Source organism: Oncorhynchus nerka, unplaced genomic scaffold, assembly GCF_034236695.1.
Source record: "Oncorhynchus nerka isolate Pitt River unplaced genomic scaffold, Oner_Uvic_2.0 unplaced_scaffold_13___fragment_8___debris, whole genome shotgun sequence".
In the NCBI taxonomy this organism is placed as follows: domain Eukaryota; kingdom Metazoa; phylum Chordata; class Actinopteri; order Salmoniformes; family Salmonidae; genus Oncorhynchus; species Oncorhynchus nerka.
In genome coordinates, this window is record NW_027040341.1 from 197,191 (window position 1) to 218,580 (window position 21,390).

Sequence of the window (21,390 nt, forward strand, 5' to 3'; positions counted from 1 at the left end):
TATTTAACCAGGCCCCTTTTTTTCTACTGTGTTATTGACTTGTTAATTGTTTACCCCATGTGTAACTCTGTGTTGTCTGTTCACACTGCTATGCTTTATCTTGACCAGGTCGCAGTTGCAAATGAGAACTTGTTCTCAACTAGCCTACCTGGTTAAATAAAGGTGAAAAAAAAGAAAGAAAAGTTGAGAACAAGTTCTCATTTGCCACTGCGACCTGGCCAAGATAATGGTAGCAATTCGACACATACAACAACACAGAGTTACACATGGAATAAACAAAACATACAGTCAATAATACAGTAGAACAAAAGAAAACAAAAAGTATATATACAGTGAGTGCAAATGAGGTAAGTTAAGGAAATAAATAGGCCATGGTGGCGAAGTAATTACAATATTGCAATTAAACACTGGAATGGTAGTTCAGCAGAAGATGAATGTGCAGGTAGAGAGTGGGGTGCAAAGGAGCAAAATAAATAAATAAATACCAGTATGGGGATGAGGTAGATAGGCTAAGTACAGGTGCAGTGATCTGTAAACTGCTCTGACAGCTGGTGCTTAAAGCTAGTGAGGGAGATGTGAGTCTCCAGCTTCAGAGAATTTTGCATGATGCTTGGCTTAGTTCAATACTCAATTCCAGATAAACAACAGTGCACTGCATCTTACTTTGCACATTGTAATTGTAGTCAATGAACAGAATCTTTGCTGGTATAGAAAGGGTCCGTTCAGAATAAGAGATTTGGTAAATGTAAACTAATTTACCACACTACGTAATGGGTGAGTTGTTTCAGTGCAGACACTACACTATATTTGATGTTATTTTTTCCAAGTGTACTGTGTATGTAGCCATCAAGTCAACCTGTATTTTGTCTTGGGTTATGAAGAACATACTGTATTACCTTACAATGTATCACTTTGTAATTGTGTGTCTGTAGTTTTTTCTTCCAGTTATACACAGACATCTTTGTAGTTGCAATGAGCTCTATTATTACTTAGCCACAATGAATTGATTTTTAATAAAATTACATTAACAGAACTAGTGAACATTGGATAAGCAACACTGAGCTGCATTGGTTTGGGTGTGATGGATAGATGTAGTCACTACAAGCCCTACATTAAAGTTGCCTGAAGCTGAATGGAAAGTGCTATGCCCTGACCCGTTACTCAGAAAATATTATTGTGTCTAATTTACATAAAGTTGGTTAAGTTACTGGCTTGGACCAAAAACAAACACATTCTACACATTTATAAACTACCTTTCATTGCAACCATGGTGTTATTTTTTTACTGAAGTGTAAACAGTATATCAAATAATGTGACAATGATCCACATTGTTGGGTTCTAGCTTGAAATATACTTGTTCATGTTACCATACGAGAACTTATTGATTACTTTACATGTATAATGAATGTATATGTTGGGGTCAATGGAGGGTGGATAAGAACTAGGTGTATGGAAAGGGGGCGTGCAGAAAGTATACATTCTGTCAAAACATGGTATTGTTAACTCTCATGTATCCTATGGAGAGAGGCAAAGGGCAACAGTCTGGTTTCAGTCACTGATAAGATAGGACAGTCAGAGATTAGGGAGGCGCAGTGGCGTCCCGTCATTCAGGGCAGGTGTGGCTCTGAGCCCTACACTTTTAGCAGGGCTCTCCTGTTGTGCATGTTATTTTGGCATTAATACGTGTTGCATATCAGTTTGCAAACAATGTAAAAAAAAATATATATATCATTGAGTTATAAAGCTGCATACAAACATGGTCTCTTTTTTGTTTTATTGAGTAAGGCAGCTCCAAAATGCAAAAGGTTTCAGTCTAGCTCAGTGCTTTCTGTGGTGGTGGGGCAAGCCAGCAGAAAATACGGAGCGTTGCACCGTGATTGGCTCAGTGTTCTGTCACTCATGGGGACTCTATGTGACCGCCAAGTCTAAGGGCAGAGCTAGAAAATTCAAGCCCCTTGGGTGCTGCCATAGAGTTACATTAGAAGTGCCCATCCAAGAAGGCTCACGGTTATTGGCCACAGATAAAATGATGTCAAATCACATTATATCTACAGTAGCATTGATTGGACTGTTGGTAGTTGGAAATCGCAAATTCCACAATGATTGGTTTGGAAGGAATCAGTGGCTAACTGCAAGCATTGCAAAGCTGTCATTAGCCTGCTATTCAGTGGAGTGGCTGCGTGGTCCCAAGTCTAAGATTAAGGGTCTCTTTTCCTAATTTAAAATGATAAACATTCAACATTGGCCATGCTGTCAATGAAGCATGATTTGTGCCGCCCTCAGAACAAATGTTAACTCGGGAACTGTAATCTGACTTTTGTGAGTTCATGACAACTGGGAACTTGGGAAAAACGAGCTACGACTGGGAAAATACGTTTTGAACTTTCATCCAACTCGGAATTGTAAATTCAGAACTCGGACCTCTTTCTAGAGCTACGACCTGAAAATCTCTGACGGTGGTCTTTTTTCTTTGAGTTCCTAGTTGTCTTGACAGCACTATAAATCCAGAGAATGCCAGACTTTGATGACAAAGTTTGATGACAAAATTTGCCCACGAAAGACCTCCGTGCCACCTTCCTGTTCAAGTGAGCACAGCACAACAAGGTGAGTCCAAAAATGTATTGTATGCTGCTACATAAATTATATAATATGCCAGGGAGATATGTAAACTGTAGCTAAGAAATTAATACTAAGTGTATGCTGTGTAGTTAGCTGTTAGTAGCCCATGTGCCTCACCCTAATAAATTGGTCTATTTTCAGGACGCTGACCAAAGGGACGATCCCGGGGATCAGGAGAGGACTGGTCGCCTCCGCTGAGGCACGGAAATCTGACAAACCGGCCGAGGTGTAGGAGCCCCCTTTATTTATCCTACAGTTCTGACTTGGTGTTCAGGGAGAACACTGTAAGAACGGCCCATGTTCATGTTCTGAATTCTATCGCTGTACATTTCAAAAGTGCTGAACAAATAGTTATATTGACTACATCCGTCCTAGCTCGCTCATGAATGTCTTAAACGGAATTACATATTGCCTCTTATGCGCTTGTCGTCCCCTTATGCCATAGTTTGTATATCTCAATAGTCAGTAGCAACCACATTTGTTTAAGCAAGTCAGCCCTATCAGCATATTTTTAAAAGGCAGTAAATGAGGAACTGTTTCGCTGCCAGACAAGGCTCCGCCCGGTGTATCAGTGATAAGGTGTTAGGACTGCTGTCGGGACAGCTTTATGTAGGCCCTAACAGTTTGTGGGCACCGTCTGTCACCGTTATAGTGCAATTAATGTATTGTATAGTGTTGTGTTGTGTAGTGGCTTTGCTGGCATGCATCCCAAAATTAGTATTTTTTTGCCCCACCAAGATTTACTTGCTAAAATCGCCACTGGGGAGGAGCGGGGAATTTGGCCGAGGTCAGGTCAGATGAAGTGGTTAGGAAATGTCCTATCCCACACATATATACTTCCATACCCACAAAGGTTCTAGCATGTATGACCCAGTGGGTGAATAAACTTGTTTTTAATGTTTTACTTTGTTCGTTCAGCACCTAACAGTTGGCTTTGTCGGCAGGATTCACAACGATTTATAGTCAAACTGGAGAATCTGAATCAGTGGAACAGGAGCCGGCACATAAAAACATGGTTGGCAAAGTTCTTACACTACTCATTCTGACATCTTGGGGAGACTGGAGTCGTAAGGTGAATACAAATGAAAGGATAGGGGGGTTTAGCCACCTGAAAGTTAGACTAGGCTCCTGCAGGCACTGCGTGCCTAGTAAGATTTAGCCCACTAACAGGTTAGACTGTAGCAATGCGGGCACTGCGTGCCTAGGAAGGTTTAGGCCCTTAACAGGTTAAACTGTAGCACTGCGTGCCTACAGTGGTTCCTCCTTTAAAAGTTGTGAGCTTACACCAGCGTCACTGCTTCATTGCTCCAGACCACCACAAGGGGGAGTTAGAACACTCATTATGCGTTTGGGTCCCAAGTTTTTTTTTATGACGAATCATATCGAGTGGTTCCAATGACGAATTTTGACGCTAGCCACCCTTGCCTTGTTGTTCTTCAACAAGGATGGCTGACAAAACATTACGGTGGAACCAGATGTAAGTTATTATAACGTCATAACGAGTCAAGCAAAACATTTACAATTGAGAGGAATGTAGAGACAAACGTTTGTGCTTCTTTGTTTGTCAAAGTTAATTTACAAAAAACGCTATAGCGCAAGTTATCTGACTAGCTAACATTAGCCAGCTGGCTAGTGTTAGGAGAATGAATTTGTAATTTATGTTGTTTCATGTTTTAGGGTCTCCTGAGACTACCAGCAAACCAGGCTGTCCTCTTGTGAAACAGTGGACGTAAAGAATCAGGCTAGCTAAAGTATTTACTGCAAATTGAATGTACAATTGTGTAAGCTTGCCTTACAATACAGTTGAAGTAACATAGCTAGCTAACTATTTACTTGCTTATTGTGTAGTGGAGGATAAAAATAACTATGCCTATGGATGTGTAGCTAGCTACAATATGTAGCCAATCTGTGTATGGACCCTAAAACGTTAGCTTCTGAACTAATATTCATACCAATCTATGAACTTCAGCTATCATAGTTGTTGTATCAACTTCAAGTCCGAAAGGCATTTATGAAGCCTATGGATAGAGCAGAATATAATAACTTTATAGTGCCAAGGAGTCCCGACCTCTACCGAAGTCGATGCCTCTCCTTGTTCAGGCGGTGTTCGGCGGTCGACGTCGCCGGTCTTCTAGCCATCGCTGATCCATTTTTCATTTTCCATTTGTGTTGTCTTGTTTTCCCACACACCTGGTTTCGTTTCCCTCATTATGTGTTGTGTATTTAGCCCTCTGTTTTCCCCCATGTCTTTGTGCGTGATTGTTTATTGTTAGGTCGGTACGTTTCCGGCTGGTTTATTTCCCGGGTGCTGTTTTACCCGTGTTTAGTGGCAACCGTTATTTTGTTCGCACATTGGGTTTGTTACTTTGTGCATTTGCCTTTATTAAAGGGTGTTGTTCACTTATTTCTGCTCTCCTGCGCCTGACTTCATGCACCAGCAACACCCACCGCCTGACTCAAGGATGCAAGTCTTATATACACATGTACTGTAGTTATTACCATGCATGACATTCCCACATTGTAGCCTGTACATTGATTATATTCACTGATCATGTACTCGGTTGCGGTTCAGGTATGACTCTCTGAGACATTCTTTTTCAGTCATATCAAACTCCATTATTTGAATGATTCTGTGTCTGCATGTATGTATTACAATTATACCCTTCAACAGTGTTTACCACTCCTGCGACATCAATGATTACACATTGTATCTATGCAATAGATTAGAAACATGATTGATTTGTAATTCATATATACAGAAAAAAACTATGCATATCTATCTCCTTTCATTGCATTAATCTGAGGACACAGGACAGTATTTCAATGAGATACTTAATTTCAACCAGTGGAGAATGTGAAACGCTTTATTGAAATAAATTCATCATCCAGGTGTTATAAATGCATTATAATTAAGATAATTGTAATATTATAAATACAAGTTCAATCTGTACTTCAATGCACATATGGTGTGCATTATAAAACGAGGAAGAAAGACGAGGTGGGGAGAGAGGTGTAGAAGACAGAAAGGGAAAGAAGTAAGAACAGCGGCAGAGAGCATGTGATTCATGAATTACAGTGCTACCCTCATATTCTCTCAGTTCATCACAATTGTGGTGTCTCCTAACCATCCTTGGGCCCCCAGTCGGCCCGAAGGTCATCTTAAGAGCGGGTGAGGTGGCGATGACCGGACTGGCTTCCTCTCTCACATCAAAACATCTCTGCAGACGAGAGACAGATGGATAGAGAGAGAGCATGATTAAGCTTTGTTTTTTTATTCTAACACGGTCCGTCATCATAATCATCAGGAGGTGAAATGCAAAACTGACCTTGGATCATTAACTCTGGAACTACTACATCTCTGTCTGTATTTCAATGCAAAGCATCTCTTTAATAATACTTCCTGTTGACCAAGTGACCTCTCACCTCCGATCATGCTGTGCCCTCTGTGTCAGCCAGTTCAGATGCGGGAGGGGTTCACCAAAACAGCTGATATAACCTAGAGGATTTAGGGAGAAGGGGGAGAGGAATGAAGTGGAGAAGAGAGACTGTTATTGTGTGAGTGTGTTCTCACCTGGTGTCCACACTAAGTGGCTACAGAGCACTTTATGCTGAAAATCAGACACATGAGGACAAACAATAGAAGATAATGTCAATAGAAGATACTGTATGTGACGCAGACACCTATCGGAGTGTACCTGAAACACTTAAATATAGAGGGCTATGTGTCGCACCACTTGGATATTGCAAGGCTAACCCCCAGGGAATTCAGGACTAGGCAGCAACAGATAGCATAGTGCAGTGAAAATGGCTGTGTTGATGTGGTGTAAATCTGAAAATTAGCAGCTGACATCTTAAGTTTTTTTTAGTTAAATGCCTGAGGGTGATAGTTTGTAGTGTGATTTCCTTTCCGGTCCATAGAGGTATTTAAGACCTTATTAAAATCTCCCACCATAATAATAGAGTCTAGTATTGCTTGTAGAGTTGATAGATTATTATATATACTTTCAAAGAAGCTTGGATCATCATTATTCGGACCGTATAGGTTAATAAGCCATATCTGTTTATTGTCCAATAACATATTTAAAATAATCCATCTACCTTGAGGATCTGTTTGGACAATTTGCACATTTGGATCAAAATTATTGTTAATTAAAACCATCACCCCTTTTGAATTTCTTTGCCCATGGGAGAAGTATATTTCGCCCCCTCAGTTCTTTTTCCACAAAACTTAATCTAAAACTGTTGAATGGGTTTCCTGTAAACAATATATATTATATTCCTTCTCTTTTAGCCAGGTAAATACTGATTTGTCTTTTCTTATCTGCTAGGCCATTACAATTTTAACTGGCTATACTTATTTCACCACCTATCATAATGAGACACAACTTTCAATTATTTTTATCAAAATATATGTTTGTAAACGTACCATTAAAAAGTAACATGATGATTGAGTGTCTATATAGCTGTACCATGATCTTTGCCTTTCTCTCCCTCACGACGCCAGGACAGCGGAGTCAATCACCACCTTCCGGAGACACCTGAAACCCCACCTCTTTAAGGAATACCTAGGATAGGATAAAGTAATCCTTCTCACCCCCCCCCCCCCCCCTTAAAAGACCTAGATGCACTATTGTAAAGTGGCTGTTCCACTGGATGTCTTAAGGTGAAAGCACCAATTTGTAAGTCGCTCTGGATAAGAGCGTCTGCTAAATGACTTAAATGTAATGTAATGTATGTAAATGTTCTACTAAGTAAGCCTCCAATTGGTCCCTACTATTCCACCCGCTAAAAGCCCTCCTCATCCCGTGTTGGTTTGTCATCCCAATGCCCGGCAGACCACCCTCAACCCCCTGTATCCCATCACCCATAACTTACTGGGATCCATCCTTTGGAAAGAGCACACAGTGCCATTTACCGAATTTAAGTAGATTAACTGCCAAATGCATTTCCATCGCCCTCACCTCGATTTGTATTATATATAGCTGTGGATCATCCTCTATTGTCCCTAACATCTTTTACTTCTTCGCAACAGTTGTGGGATACACACATACACCCACACACACTCAACCCATACCCCCACACAACCATAAGCTCACTTACTCAACAATTGCACCACCCCAGAGCCCAACTCAAGATAGGTCTTGAATTACAAATGTACTCGCAGTTGCAGCTGCACGAGAAGGCCTGCAAGACCGCACAAAAAATTTGGCAAAAATTAAGAGATTTTATTTACCATTGTCACATCCTAGATGATGGAGGTCAAATGTACACCTCTACCCTGAAACCCCCACAATACGGTCACCCGTATTGACCATATTCCCAAGCATCTCCATTGCAGTCCAACTTTGATTCTGTGCCACTAGGGTCACAATAATATACCCCCTCTCTGAATGTCCGAGTGTGACCCCCTCCCCATGGGTAACTGCAGCTAGTGTTGCCAGCACTGCCACTGCCTGGGTGGGGGCACCCCACCGGAATCCCCACCGGCTAGGTACAAGGTCATCAAGGTTCTCATTAGCAGCTTTGATAATTTCCTTGTATAGTATGCTCTCCCTTTAGGGGGCTTTGGCTTTACAGGCTCAGAAACTTGAGGGGGCAGTGCTGCTCTTGGTCTCTGACCATCATTTGGCTGAATACAGACCGCTTACAGCATGCACATAAAACAGTTAGGGACTTCTCCTGAGTCTCTGGGTCATTCAGGTGGGTGTCTAGGGTATAGGGTCATGGACCGTACCATTAAAATAGGATCATAAATAATTAGATATAATTTATTTTAAAAATGTAGTTCCCCATGATAGGACAATAACAAATAAAATGTATCATCTATTTTAAAACTGTTCCACCATGATAGGACAATAAACAAGACCTATAATTCATTATAAAAGTATATCCATCATCTGAACAGCATTGGAAGCCCTCTCATACCCCGGCCCACAGCAATACATTGGCTCTGGGATATGCAACCATTTCATTACTCACTCACTCAACTCACAAACATAACAAATAAAAATAAACATACACCATCCACACATACTGTGCTTTCTGTTTACTTAGTTTTTATCTTCACTATGTTGAATTAGTGCTTGTGTGTTCAATTAGTTATATGTGAAGATATATAGAAAAGCTATATTTTTTATTGTATTGTTGTATTTATTGTATTGTTTATTTTCCTAATCTATGGGAACTTTACCATTTTTAAAATAACAATGAAGTAGTCTTTGTGTCTCTGAATAACTGGTTATCAATATATAGTTTTTTCAACGACGAGAGCTACTCCTTTCGCTTTTAATCTATTTTCTTTGAAAATTGGATACAGAACTTTGCGCCGTTCTGCAATTTCCTTCGGAAACTGATCATTCATGCCAATTTTGGTCCCAGCAAGTATTTTACCCAGGCTTTTAACCATTATTTTATCTTTAAATGAAGCGAATTTGGCAACGATTGGGCGGGCGGTCATACCTTTGGCCTCTCTGTCCGAAGCGGTGTACACGTTCAAGTTGGATTTTGTCGATAACTTCGCGTGGGATCTGAAGCTGTAAGGAGGAACTCTCTAACTACAGATTCAGGAACTTCCCCTTCTTTCTCCTGGATACCTGTAAGTACCAGATTCTCCCTCATTGATCTAGTTTGTATGTCCAGTAAGGCTTCCCTCAGAAAGGTGTTCTCCTTTTTAATTTAGTTAATTTCAGTTTCAATCTTATTGACTGTCCCTTTTAGCTTGTGTGTTTCCTTCTCCAATGTCGCAGCTTTTTCATCACTCATCTCGAGGCTTTACATCCTTACTAACTAATTCAAGTATACCCAGTTTGTCATTTATTGATTTTAACAGATCAGTTTCGACCTTTACCATTCCCGGTGGTGAAAATATTAAATTGTCTGTGTCTGTAGAAGAGTCACGTTTCTGTTTTGAAATCGGTTCCCCTGTCTTACTCTCCGTCATGTTTGGGTGTTGCTTGTTTTCGTAATATTTGTCGATAAATGTCTCTAGTCTTAAGATTTGTTTTGTGTTATTATTCAGATTGAAGGTTATCACCCACCAGATTATGTAGTGCTAATATTTTAGTCTAACTTGCCAATATTGAATATTACGTTTTATCTTGAGGTGCTCCACATAACTTTGTTCAGTCCGCCATTACCTCTTACCTAGTTTTCTGCCTTAAATTTTATAGGTTATTTTCGTATTAGGGTACCTAAGGTTTGATTATAAACGTTGTTTGACTTGTTTGGAAAAGTTTATTAGTAACATTTGGTATTCATTTTGTATGCATTTTGGTGGAGGGAAACTGGGTGGATTATTGACTGAAGCGCGCCAGCTAAACTGAGTTTTTATGGATATAAAGAAGGACATTATCGAACAAAAGGACCATTTGTAATGTAACTGGGACCTTTTGGAGTGCCAACAGAAGAAGATCATCAAAGGTAAGGCATTTATTATATCGCTATTTCTGACTTTCGTGTCGCACCTGCCTGGTTGAAATATGTTTTTCATGATTTTCTGGGGCACTGTCCTCAGATAATTACATGGTGTGCTTTTGCTGTATAGCCTTTTTGAAATCTGACACAGCGGCTGGATTAACAAGAAGTTAAGCTTTATTTTGTGATTTTATGAAAGTTACATATTTATAATTCTGTAGTTTGAATTTCGCAGTCTGCATTTTCACCGGATGTTGGCCAGGTTGGACACTACCATCCCACCTTAACTTTCTACTTGTGTAGAAAGTATACACTCGCACCTCGATGGTGTCAAGTGTGCTTATGCCTGCATAATGAAAAAGTAGGGAAAAAATTAAAACTTATATTTCGGGTCTAGCGATCGAAGAGAAACGAGCTCACTGCCCAGACTAATCACAATAATCACAAAGAGGAGATTCTCCTGATTTAAAATGGTGCCTGTGTAACAGTTTTGCTTCCGTCCCTCTACTCCTCCCTACCTGGGCTCGAACCAGGGACCCTCTACACACATAGATAAAAGCCACCCTCGAAGTATCGTTACCCATCACGCCACAAAAGCCACAGCCCTTGCAGAGCAAGGACAACAACTACTTCCAGGTCTCAGAGCGAGTGGCGTCAACAATTGAAATGCTATTAGCACGTATCCCGCTAACAGGCTAGCCATTTCACACTGGTTACACCCAACTTGAAAAAAATCTAAACATGTTCCATCTCTTATAAAATCAGAGTTACTTTTATCAAACCACAACTGAAACATTCCCAGAACTTGTTGTAGTTATTTAGCATCTTTTAATTTGAACTTGAACAGTTTGTTTTTGTTTGTTTGTTTATAAGTCTAGTCTGTCTGGTGGACGGTGCCTTCATTCTGGGTAGCGCCTCGGATTGTCTGGAGGCTCCTGAACATCCTCAGTGTGTGCTTGTTCCATTATAGTTTCTGCTATAGCAGCACCTTCATCAAAACGTTCCCTTCTTTCAGCCTGGGGTCTCTTTACTGCCCCACCGTCCTCTACAGTTTCCTGTGTGTCACTCTCAGGATCTCTCTGTGCCAGTTCTCTCTCGATTGTTGTGCTGTTTTCCGTGGAATGCATTTGGTTAATGTGACGCCGCCACATTATGTCTGGGCTCACTTGAACCTGGTAAGTTCTGGGTCCCGTTTGTGTGTGTACGGTCCCTCTTGTCCATTTCCCTCCTCTTCTGTAGTCTCGCACCATCACTTCCTGTCCTGTTTGGAGATGACGCTCCCGGCCACCGGAGAGCATCTTGGCTTGTTTGTTCAGCACTTCATTACGCCTGTTTGGCTTCATGATGTCCAGCTGTGTGCGGAGAGGCCTCCCGAACATCAGTGCGGCTTGGCTTTCATTTGTCGTGGCATGTGGGGTGTTTCGGTAGGAGGCCAGGAACTTGGCCAGTTTTGTTTCAAAGTCCCTTCGTCTCGGTTTCCTGCACGGAGTCCTTGCTTTAGGGTTTGCACAAAGCGTTCTGCCAACCCATTGGTGGCAGGGTGGTACGGAGCTGAGGTTGAGTGTTACTGACATGAATCTTGTAAACTCGTCACTTACAAAAGCTTGCGCGTTGTCACTTACCAGCTGCAGTGGCAAACCGAAGCGTGCAAACGTTGTTCTGAGACACTCTATCGTCTGAGCTGAGGTGGAGGAGTCAGTGCAAAACACCTCTGGCCATTTGGAATGGGCATCAACTATAACCAGAAACATGTGCTTTTCAAAGGGACCAGCGTAGTCCACATGAATTCTCTGCCATGGCTCTGCGGGCCATTCCCATGGATGGACTGGGACAGGAGCAGGCATGTGAAGGGTTTCCAAACATCCGCTACAGTTCTTTGCCATATTTTCTATCTGTTGGTCCAGACCTGGCCACCAGAAGTGGCTCCTTGCGAGCAGTTTAATTTTGACAATTCCAACATGACCTTCATGTAGTTGCTGCAAGACTAGATGTTGGCATTTCTGGGGTATCATGACTCTCATTCCCCACATAAAACATCCTTGGTACGTTGTAATTTCGTTTCTCCGCTGGAAATACGGAGTCAGCTCCTTTCTGCCAGTAGCTGGCCATCCTGACATGGTGTAGGTATACACTTTTGACAAGGTCACATCTTTCCTTGTCTCGTGTTTGATAACTGTGCTTGTGACCGGTAGTGCCTCGAGCTGAGCGGTATGGAACATGTCCACTGCATCCACCCTCCTTTGTCTTTCTCTTGTACACGGCAGTCTGGATAATCCATCTGCATTTGTGTGGAGGGATGACGGCTTAAACTCAATGTCATACATATGACTGGCAAGGAACAGGGCATATCGCTGTAACCTGGCTGCTGTCATTGCCGGAATGCCTTTCTTTGGACTGAAAATGGAAAGCAAGGGCTGGTGATCTGTAACCAGTGTGAAACGCTTGCCATATAGGTATGCATGGAATTTCTTGACGCCCGACACTAGTGCAAGTGCTTCTTTGTCGATTTGTGAGTAGTTTTTCTCTGCATCATTCAATGTTCGTGACGCAAATGCAACTGGCCTCTTTGACCCATCTTTCAGTGTGTGTGAAAGGACTGCCCCTAATCCATAAGGGGACACATCACAAGCCAACTTCATTGGCATTTCAGGGTCGTAATGCATCAGGACCTGTTCAGATGTTATGAGCCGTTTTGCCTCCAGAAATGCATTTTCACACTCCTCTGTCCACCGCCATGTCCTATTCTTTACCAGGAGCTGATTTAGAGGCTGGAGTACTGCTGAAAGGTTTGGGAGGAATCTTATGTAGTAATTGATCAGTCCCGTGAAAGATCTCACTTCTGTGATAATTTGTAGTCGTGGTGCCTGTACCACTGCCTCGATTTTGTCCTGTGTTTTGTGCATTCCATTGCAGTCAATCTCATGTCCACATAAGACAATCTTGTCTTTGAAGAACTCACACTTCTTTAAGTTTGCCTGTAGACCATACTCTTTCAGTCTTTTCAGGACCTCTTCCAGGTTAGCCAGGTGCTCTTTGTCGGTGCGTCCTGTTATGATCATGTCATCCAGGATACAATGGGTTCCTGGGATTCCTTGCAAAATCTGGTCAATAGTTCGTTGCCAAATGGCTGGGGCTGATGCAATGCCAAAACCCAGGCGGTTATACCTGTATAGACCCTGTGTGTGTTTATTGTCAGGTACTGTTTGGAACACTCTTCAACCGGTAGCTGCAGGTAAGCCTGTTTCAGATCGATTTTACTGAAGTGTTTCCCACCAGCTAGTGCAGCAAAGATGTCATCCAGACGTGGTAGGGGGTATTGGTCCACATGCAACATTGAATTCACAGTTACCTTTAAGTCCCCACACATTCTAACAGACCCGTCTTTCTTCACAATAGGAACTATGGGTGTGGCCCATTCGCTTCTGTCCACTTTCGTCAGGATCCCTGTATCCTGCAAGCGATCGATTTCCGCTTCCACCTTTGGTCTCAGGGAGTATGGAACAGATCTGGCTTTGCAGAATGTTGAGGTTGCGTCATCTCTTAGTACAAGTTTTGCTGTGAAGCCTTTTACTGTTCCCATCTGATCACTGAAAACTGTGTTGTATTTCTTCCGCAAGTGTTCCAGTGTTTGGTCTGTGCCTTTCTCTTTGGACTAGAACGTGTGGAGCATTTTCAAGTCACACCAATTCAGCTTTATTTTTGAAGGCCATTCCCTGCCAAATAATGGGGGGCCAGTTCCAGGCACTGCTGTGTTTGCCCCCCATAATGCACTCTGACCTGCAACGCCCCCATTGGGCTCAATCTCTCTCCTGAGTATGTCTTCAGCAACACACGTGTGTTCTTCAGCTTGATAGCCTTAAAGTGCTCATTGTAGACGGTAGTGGAAATTATAGACACTGCAGATCCTGTGTCCAGCTCCATTTTGAGGGGTTTGCCTTCGATATCTGGTGTCACCCATATTATGCTACTGCTGGGAGAAGTCACTGTGTTTAACTCCATTGTACCAATTATTCATTAATCTGAATCACTGCCACTGTTCTCTCTGCTAGTGCATTCACAGACCCTTTAATTTTCTCAGTTTTCCTGTTGTGACTGAATTTTGCTTTGCATGCTCTTTGAATGTGCCCCCTTCTACTGCATTGGTGACAAATTTCGTCTTTGAAACGGCAGTCCTCTGCTCTGTGACCATCTCTGTCACACCTGTTGCATTTTTCGGCCACGCGGGGGCGCTGTCGACTGCGTGAAAACTTGTGCAGGGAAATTTGTGACAGATCAGTACTTCTTTTACTTTGCAACTCAAATGCATCTTTAGTCGCGATTTCCATAGCCACAGCAATTTCAACAGCCTTTGCAAACGTGAGATCCGATTCTGTGAGCAAACGTTTTTGAATGTGTTCATGTTTCAGTCCACAAACAAATCTATCCCTTTTAATGTGTCATTTAGGTTCTCTCCAAACTGGCAATGTTCAGACAGTTTCTTCAACACTGCTACATATGTACTAACACCCTACCCCTCATTCTGATCTCTCTTGTGGAAACGAAAACGTTCCGCAATGAGGAGTGGTTTAGGTGATTTTGCAATATCTCCACAATCTCTGTGAATGTTTTATTTGAGGGCTAGTGGTTAGAGCGTTGGACTAGTAACCGGAAGGTTGCAAGTTCAAACCCTCGAGCTGACAAGGTACAAATCTGTCGTTCTGCCCCTGAACAGGCAGTTAACCCACTGTTCCTAGGCCGTCATTGAAAATAAGAATTTGTTTTTAACTGACTTGCCTGGTTAAATAAAGGTAAAATAAAATATTTATATAAATGATTTAGACAAAAATGTCCAAAATGCGCAACTTCATTTTTATGCTGATGATACTGTTATTTACTGTTGTGCCTCGTCTCTTACAAAAGCTTTCCAGAACTTGCAAACTGCTTTTTATACTGTTCACCATACCTTGTGTCAATTGAAGCTTATCCTCAATACTGACAAAACTAAACGAATGGTGTTTTCTAAAGCAAGAAATAGACCTCTGAACCTTTCACCTATTACTACCTGTCAGATCAAGGAGATTGAGGTTGTAACCTCATATAAATATCTTTTAAATTGCATATTCAACAACTTACAAACTTAAACTTGTGTTTAAGTGGCCAGTGGACATAAAGTGGCCAGCCACTTAAACTTTAAACTGCAAAACCCTTACGCACCACTGCACTTTGTATACCAGGGTTGGCTGGCCTTCTCTAGTAACTCGTAGGCTCAGTCACTGGTATACTTTTATTTACAAAGCCATTTTGGGTTTACTACCTTTTTATCTGGGCATTTTTATTGTTCAGAAATTTGGTGGGTACTCTCTTCGGTCGCTGGATGTTATCCTGCTAACTGTTCCAAATGTCCAAACTGAATTTGGTAAAAGGGCTTTTATGTACTCTGCGCCATCGTCTTGGAACGCCTTACAAAATACTTTTAAACTGGAAGAACTTGTCCCGATTGGTATTTTTAAATCACTGATGAATGATCTTGAGACTTATTCCCTGACCTGTCAATGTTTTTAATTGGCTGTTTTTGATTTTGTTATACTCTTGTGAATTCTATGGTTTTTACTAGATTACTTGTAGTTTTTCATGTTGTTTGTCTGTAATTTTTGTAATGACTTGGTGCCAGGACGCTCTTGAAAAAGAGATTTAAAATCTCAATGAGCCCTTCCTGGTTAAATAAAATAAATACTGCACAGACACACTAAAGCTGTACAGTGTAGTTTGATAAGTCAGTTTCAATTATTTGCAGATGTTTTCCCTATTATTTACAAATTGAAAGATGTAACATTTGAAATTAATGTAGCAGAACAGTTTAGCATAGAGTTCCTGTGGGTGTCTTCTCCTTCAGTGTTTTTGCCTCCTAGACCTCGTTTCTCGTTACATGGAATTTCCCCAGTGCCAACTTCACATGAGATGGCCGATGTCTACTGTCATGTGGTTCTGAAAGACAGATATCGCTATGCCGATATCGCTGCTGTCCATGGTCCTGAAATATACAATCTCGGCTATTTGCATATGTACAACCGTCCAAACTTGACCCCACACACATTGATGCTTATCTCTCACACTTTTGAACATTGCACAACCTGCAACAAGACACTGAAAGAACATTTTATTCCAAGTGTGTTTGTGTTTGAATAAAGACCCGAAGAATTAAATCAATGTGTGGATGTTGATTGGACAATGTATATGTGCTTTGAAGAAGCAATTTTTGTTGTATTCCTTGAAGCCTGTATTTTACTGGAGTATGATCAGATTGCTTTGTTTAAACCAGAATAAAGATTTGGTCTGAGAAACTATGCCGATTATAGCATGATAGCAATTTTTTTTAAATTTTAAACAAGGCAATGTATAAATGACCCCCTTTTAAAGAGTCGCTCATTTATCACTTTCTTGCAGATATACAGTGCCTTCAGAAAGTGTTCATACCCCTTAATTTATTCCTAATTTTGTTATCTTACAACCTGAATTCCAAATGGATTAAATTATAGTTTTTTTATCATCTCACCCAGCTACAGACAATACCCCATAATGACAAAGTCAAAATATGTTTACATTTTTTCTCAAATGTATTGGAAATGAAATACAGTATCTAATTTACATAAGTATTCACAATACATGTTAGAATCACCTTTGGCAGAGATTAAAGCTGTGAGTCTTTCTGGGTAAGTCTCCAAGATCTTTGCACCCCTGGATTGTACCATATTTGCAATACCACAATATATACAGTACCTGTCAAAAGTCTGGACACACCTACTCATTTAAGTTTAATTTTGTATTTTTTTACAATTTTTGAATTTTAGAATAATAGTGAAAACATGAACTATGAAATAGCACAATTGTAATCATGTAAGCAAAAAAGTAGCCATCCTTTTCCTTGACCACTTTGCACACTCTTGGCATTCTCTCAAACCTTTTCATGAGGTAGTCACCTGGAATACCTGGAAACAACCAATAGGTTGTTTTGTGACAAGGTAGGGATGGTTTACAGAAGATAGCCCTATTTGGTAAAAGACCAAGTCCATATTATGCCAAGAACAGCTCAAATAAGCAAAGAGAAACAAGTCCATCGTTACTTAAGACATGAATGTCAGTCAAAAGGGAAATATTCAAGAACTTTGAAAGTTTCTTCTAGTGAAGTCTCAAAAACCATGAAGCGCTATGATGAAACTGCCTCTCATGAGGAAGACCCAAAGTTACCTTTGCTGCAGAGGATAAGTTCAGTAGAGTTAACTGCACCTCAGATTGGAGCCCAAATAAATGCTTCACAGAGTTCAAGAAACACACACATCTCAACATGCACTGTTCATAGGAGACTGTGTGAATCAGCCCTTCATGGTCAAATTGTTCCATTGAAACCACTACTAAAGGACGGACACCAATAATAAGAAGAGACTTGCTTGGGCCAAGAAACACGAGCAATGGACCTTAGACTTGTGGAAATCTGTCCTTTGGTCTGATGAGTCCAAATTTGAGATTTTTGCCCTTCAATGTGTGTGTGTAAAGAATCCAGGGTGTTTAGTTGGGTCTACTCTTCATTATAAAACTATTTTTTGAATGGTTTAAAATCCATCAGAAGCTGAATAAGTCTTGACGGGGACAGAGCTTGTTTTGCCAAGGAAAGTGAAAAGGACTGAGGGAAAGTAGAATGGAAAGGACCATGGAAGAACCTCAAAGGACATTGCATTTTCAAGATAATGTAACATCAAACATAACATCAAAATGCATCTTATATTCCTGCCCTTACAGAAAAACCATATGATTCCAACTTACATTTTATGTGAGCACAAATTTCATTTTGGAACACAACGTAATCAGATTTTCACATGTGAAGTTTAATGTAATCACATGTTGCTTTTACATGTTATCACATTATTCACACATAAGATTACATGAAAACATGTTTTTGTAACTCTTCCCGTGTTCACATGTGAAATTCATGTGTTTTTTGCATCAAAGCCCTGCAGTTCCACACTCAAGGTTCTTAGTAAAGGTTTTAAAAAGCACATGTACGATTGTGCATGTGTGATGGGTTGAAAACAAAGTCACTAAAAACAGACACATTTATTATTTATTCCCCCCCAAATTGTTTATGTATTTGTCTTAATGAATCTAAATGGTATTTTCTACATACTTTAGCGTCAGCAAAAGATGGCGTTGTTGCACTGTTGTAGCAGGAGAAACATCAAGTTCAGGCCAAGCGCTCACCATTCTGCAGAATAAGGACCAGAACTTTACTGAGGTAAACTGTGTCTGTTCTTTTACTATTACAGGTACGTAACAGCACTTCAAAACGTTCAAATATATACACAATATGTAATAACATGCTATTTAACAAATTTGTCAAGATATTATCACGTTAGGAAAGGTTTTGTTTTGGCTTTGTGTCGAACTGAGTGAGAGAAGGTGATTTACATTGAGTGAGAGTATATGTTAGCTTGATGCTAGCTGAGGTTTTAAAAAAAAACGATTTACGAGGCACAGAGACTATGTTTACTGAGTAGCTGACTTGTACTGGATTTTGTCTAGGATATTTTTTTATCAAGAATCCATTTGTTAGGGATTTCTGAGTTGGTTTTAGATGTTATTGGTTGTTTTGTGTAAAATTGTGCTCACTAGCTGGTAAACTGGCCCGAGCACGCTCAGTCTGGTGGACTTTTAGTGCATACAGTGAGAGAGATGATTTTCTGGAGGTGCCACTATCTTAAAGCTGAATGTATTGTTGTCACTTTTCTATAGAGGTAGCGGTATATAGAGAAACATTCAGTTATTTATGGTTTCATATATAGGTGTTTCTATTGTATGAATGTGAAATACATTGTGGTTTTCATGTGAAACTACACTAAGACAGGGTTATTTGTGGAACATTTTTGAATTCTGCTTTAGGTAAAGTGCATTTATGTTGTGTAATTTAAAGTGTGCACTTGTTTGATGTAAATATTGCCAAAGTACTAACAAGAAAATAGACAATTGAACAAGAGAAAAAAAATTCTTCAAAATAAAGAAAGCGGCAGAACTTTGCAGACGTAAACTTGTGTCCGTTCTTTTTACTATTGCAGGTCACCTCAGCTACACATGTACTCTGTCTGCACATGCATCCACGCATGCACATACACACGGACAAACACACACTAATGTTCTCTCTCTTGTGTTTTTCAGCAGTTCATCGAGGCCCTGTCGTTCGCCTCCTTCATCAAAGCTCTGTCAGGGACCTACATGAAGAGTGCCATCACTCAGAGAGACACTTTGACCTGTCCAGCACTCTCATCGGACTCATAGACGGCAGCTTTGAGATGGGTATCAAAAATAACATTGAGTTGCTTGAGAATTCATGTAGTAAAAACCAGATACAGACTACAGTATGATCTATTTTTTTTGTGGCTCAGAGTCTGCTCTCAATTGATTGACTGGCGTTTGTCCATGACTCTACTGTCAAACCCCTAACATGGTTTTATTTGATGCTGTGTTGTTGCAGTCTAGTATCCAAACTGATATGCCATTTTTAGTAATAAAAAAACAGTGTTTATAATTTGCGATTCCTGACTACTGTAGTGTTATGGTTTCTTGCAGGTAACCTGCTGTTCCTGGCTGTGATCAGCCATTTTGGGGCGAAGATGAACCGGCCCAGGCTCATTGCTATTGGCTGTTTCCTCATGGCTGTAGGATCCTTCCTCACAGGCCTGCCACACTTCTTCATGGAACGGTAAAACAACTGAAATACTGGTTAAACTTGTACTTGTAGAGATACTCCAATGCGGAGGATAGTTTCACTTTAGAAATAAAGAAATGTATCCAGTTGTTGATTAATCTCAGTTAACTTCGAACTAACGTCTTGCGTAATTGGTCAGCTGCTTGATTATGTTTTGGGGCCATACATGTTAAGAGAAGGGATTAACTTGTTATGGCTGTAATCCTGTTAACGGGATTAGTGTCATCAACAACTGCTGAATAGCATAGCGCTACATTCAATAAATTTTACTAAAAATATTTATATTCATGAAATCACAAGTGCAATATAGGAAAACACAGTTTAGCCTTTTGTTAATCCACCTGTCGTGTCAGATTTTGAAATTATGCTTTACAGCGAAAGCAATCCAAGCGTTTGTGTAAGTTTATCGATCGCTTGACAAAACATTAAGTAGACTTAGCATCAAGTAGCTCGGTCACGAAAATCAGAAAAGCAATTAAATTCATAGTTTACCTTTGATGATCTTCGGATGTTTTCACTCACGAGACTCCCAGTTACACAACAAATGTTCCTTTTGTTCCATAAACATTATTTTTTATATTCAAAATACCTCCGTTTGTTTGGCGCGTTATGTTCAGAAATTCACAGGAAAGAGCGGTCACGACAACGCAGACAAATTCCAAATAGTTTCCATAATGTCCACAGAAACATGTCAAATGTTTTTTATAATCAATCCTCAGGTTGTTTTTAAAACATAAAATCGATAATATATCAACCGCAAATGTCTTTCACAGTAGGAGAGGGAAAAGCAATAGCTGTCCAAACTCTGTTGCGCGAGCAAAACTCATGTGACCACTTGACGCGATGTTGTCTTTCTGGATCATTTTTCAAAATAAAAGCCTGAAACTATGTCTGAAGACTGTTGACACCTTGAGGAAGCGATAGGAAAGGGAATCTGGTTGATATCCCTTTAAATTGAGCAAAGGGCGCCTATGGAATATGGAGTTTTTAAAATAGAAGCCACTTCCTGTTTTGATTTTCCTCAGGGTTTCGCCTGCAATATCAGTTCTGTTATACTCACAGACAATATTTGGACAGTTTTGGAAACTTTAGAGTGTTTTCTATCCAATACTAATAATAATATGCATATATTAGGAACTGAGACTGAGGAGCTGGCCGTTTACAATGGGCACCTTTTCATCCAAGCTACTCAATACTGCCCCTGCAGCCATAAAAAGTTTGGACAACAAAGGCAAGGTATTGGAGTGGCCATCACAAAGCCCTGACCTCAATCCTATAGAAAATGTGTGGGCAGAACTGAAAAAGCGTGTGCGAGCAAGAAGGCCTACAAACCTGACTCAGTTACACCAGCTCTGTCAGGAGGAATGGGCCAAAATTCACGCAACTTATTGTGGGAAGCTTTTGGAAGGCTACCCATAACGTTTGACCCAAGTTAAACAATTTAAAGGCAATGCTACCAAATACTAATTGAGTGTATGTAAACTTCTGACCCACTGGGAATGTGATGAAAGAAATACAAGCTGAAATAAATCAATCTCTCTACTATTATTCTGACATTTCACATTCTTAAAATAAAGTGGTGATCCTAACTGACCTAAAACAGGGGGGATTAAATTTTTTTAAAA

At 40.5% G+C, this 21,390-nt stretch overlaps 1 protein-coding gene across 1 annotated transcript; it reads left to right on the forward strand.

Annotated features, from left to right (window-relative positions):
• Positions 1-18,172: 18,172 nt before the first annotated feature.
• On the forward strand, positions 18,173-21,363 carry LOC115107215 (solute carrier organic anion transporter family member 4C1-like). Its single transcript, XM_029630643.2, has 3 exons — positions 18,173-18,329; positions 19,216-19,353; positions 19,627-21,363. Exons 1-3 carry the CDS (start codon positions 18,173-18,175, stop codon positions 19,761-19,763), a joined length of 432 nt encoding a protein of 143 aa, XP_029486503.1. The 3' UTR covers positions 19,764-21,363.
• Positions 21,364-21,390: the final 27 nt, after the last annotated feature.

Excerpts from the sequence above, each read along its gene's own strand:
- LOC115107215 (XM_029630643.2), top strand. The coding sequence starts at position 18,173 with ATGGTATTTTCTACATACTTTAGCGTCAGCAAAAGATGGCGTTGTTGC. Across the intron at positions 18,330-19,215 it reads CTGTTCTTTTACTATTACAG|CAGTTCATCGAGGCCCTGTC; the intron begins GTACGTAACAGC and ends TGTGTTTTTCAG. Across the intron at positions 19,354-19,626 it reads AGACGGCAGCTTTGAGATGG|GTAACCTGCTGTTCCTGGCT; the intron begins GTATCAAAAATA and ends GGTTTCTTGCAG.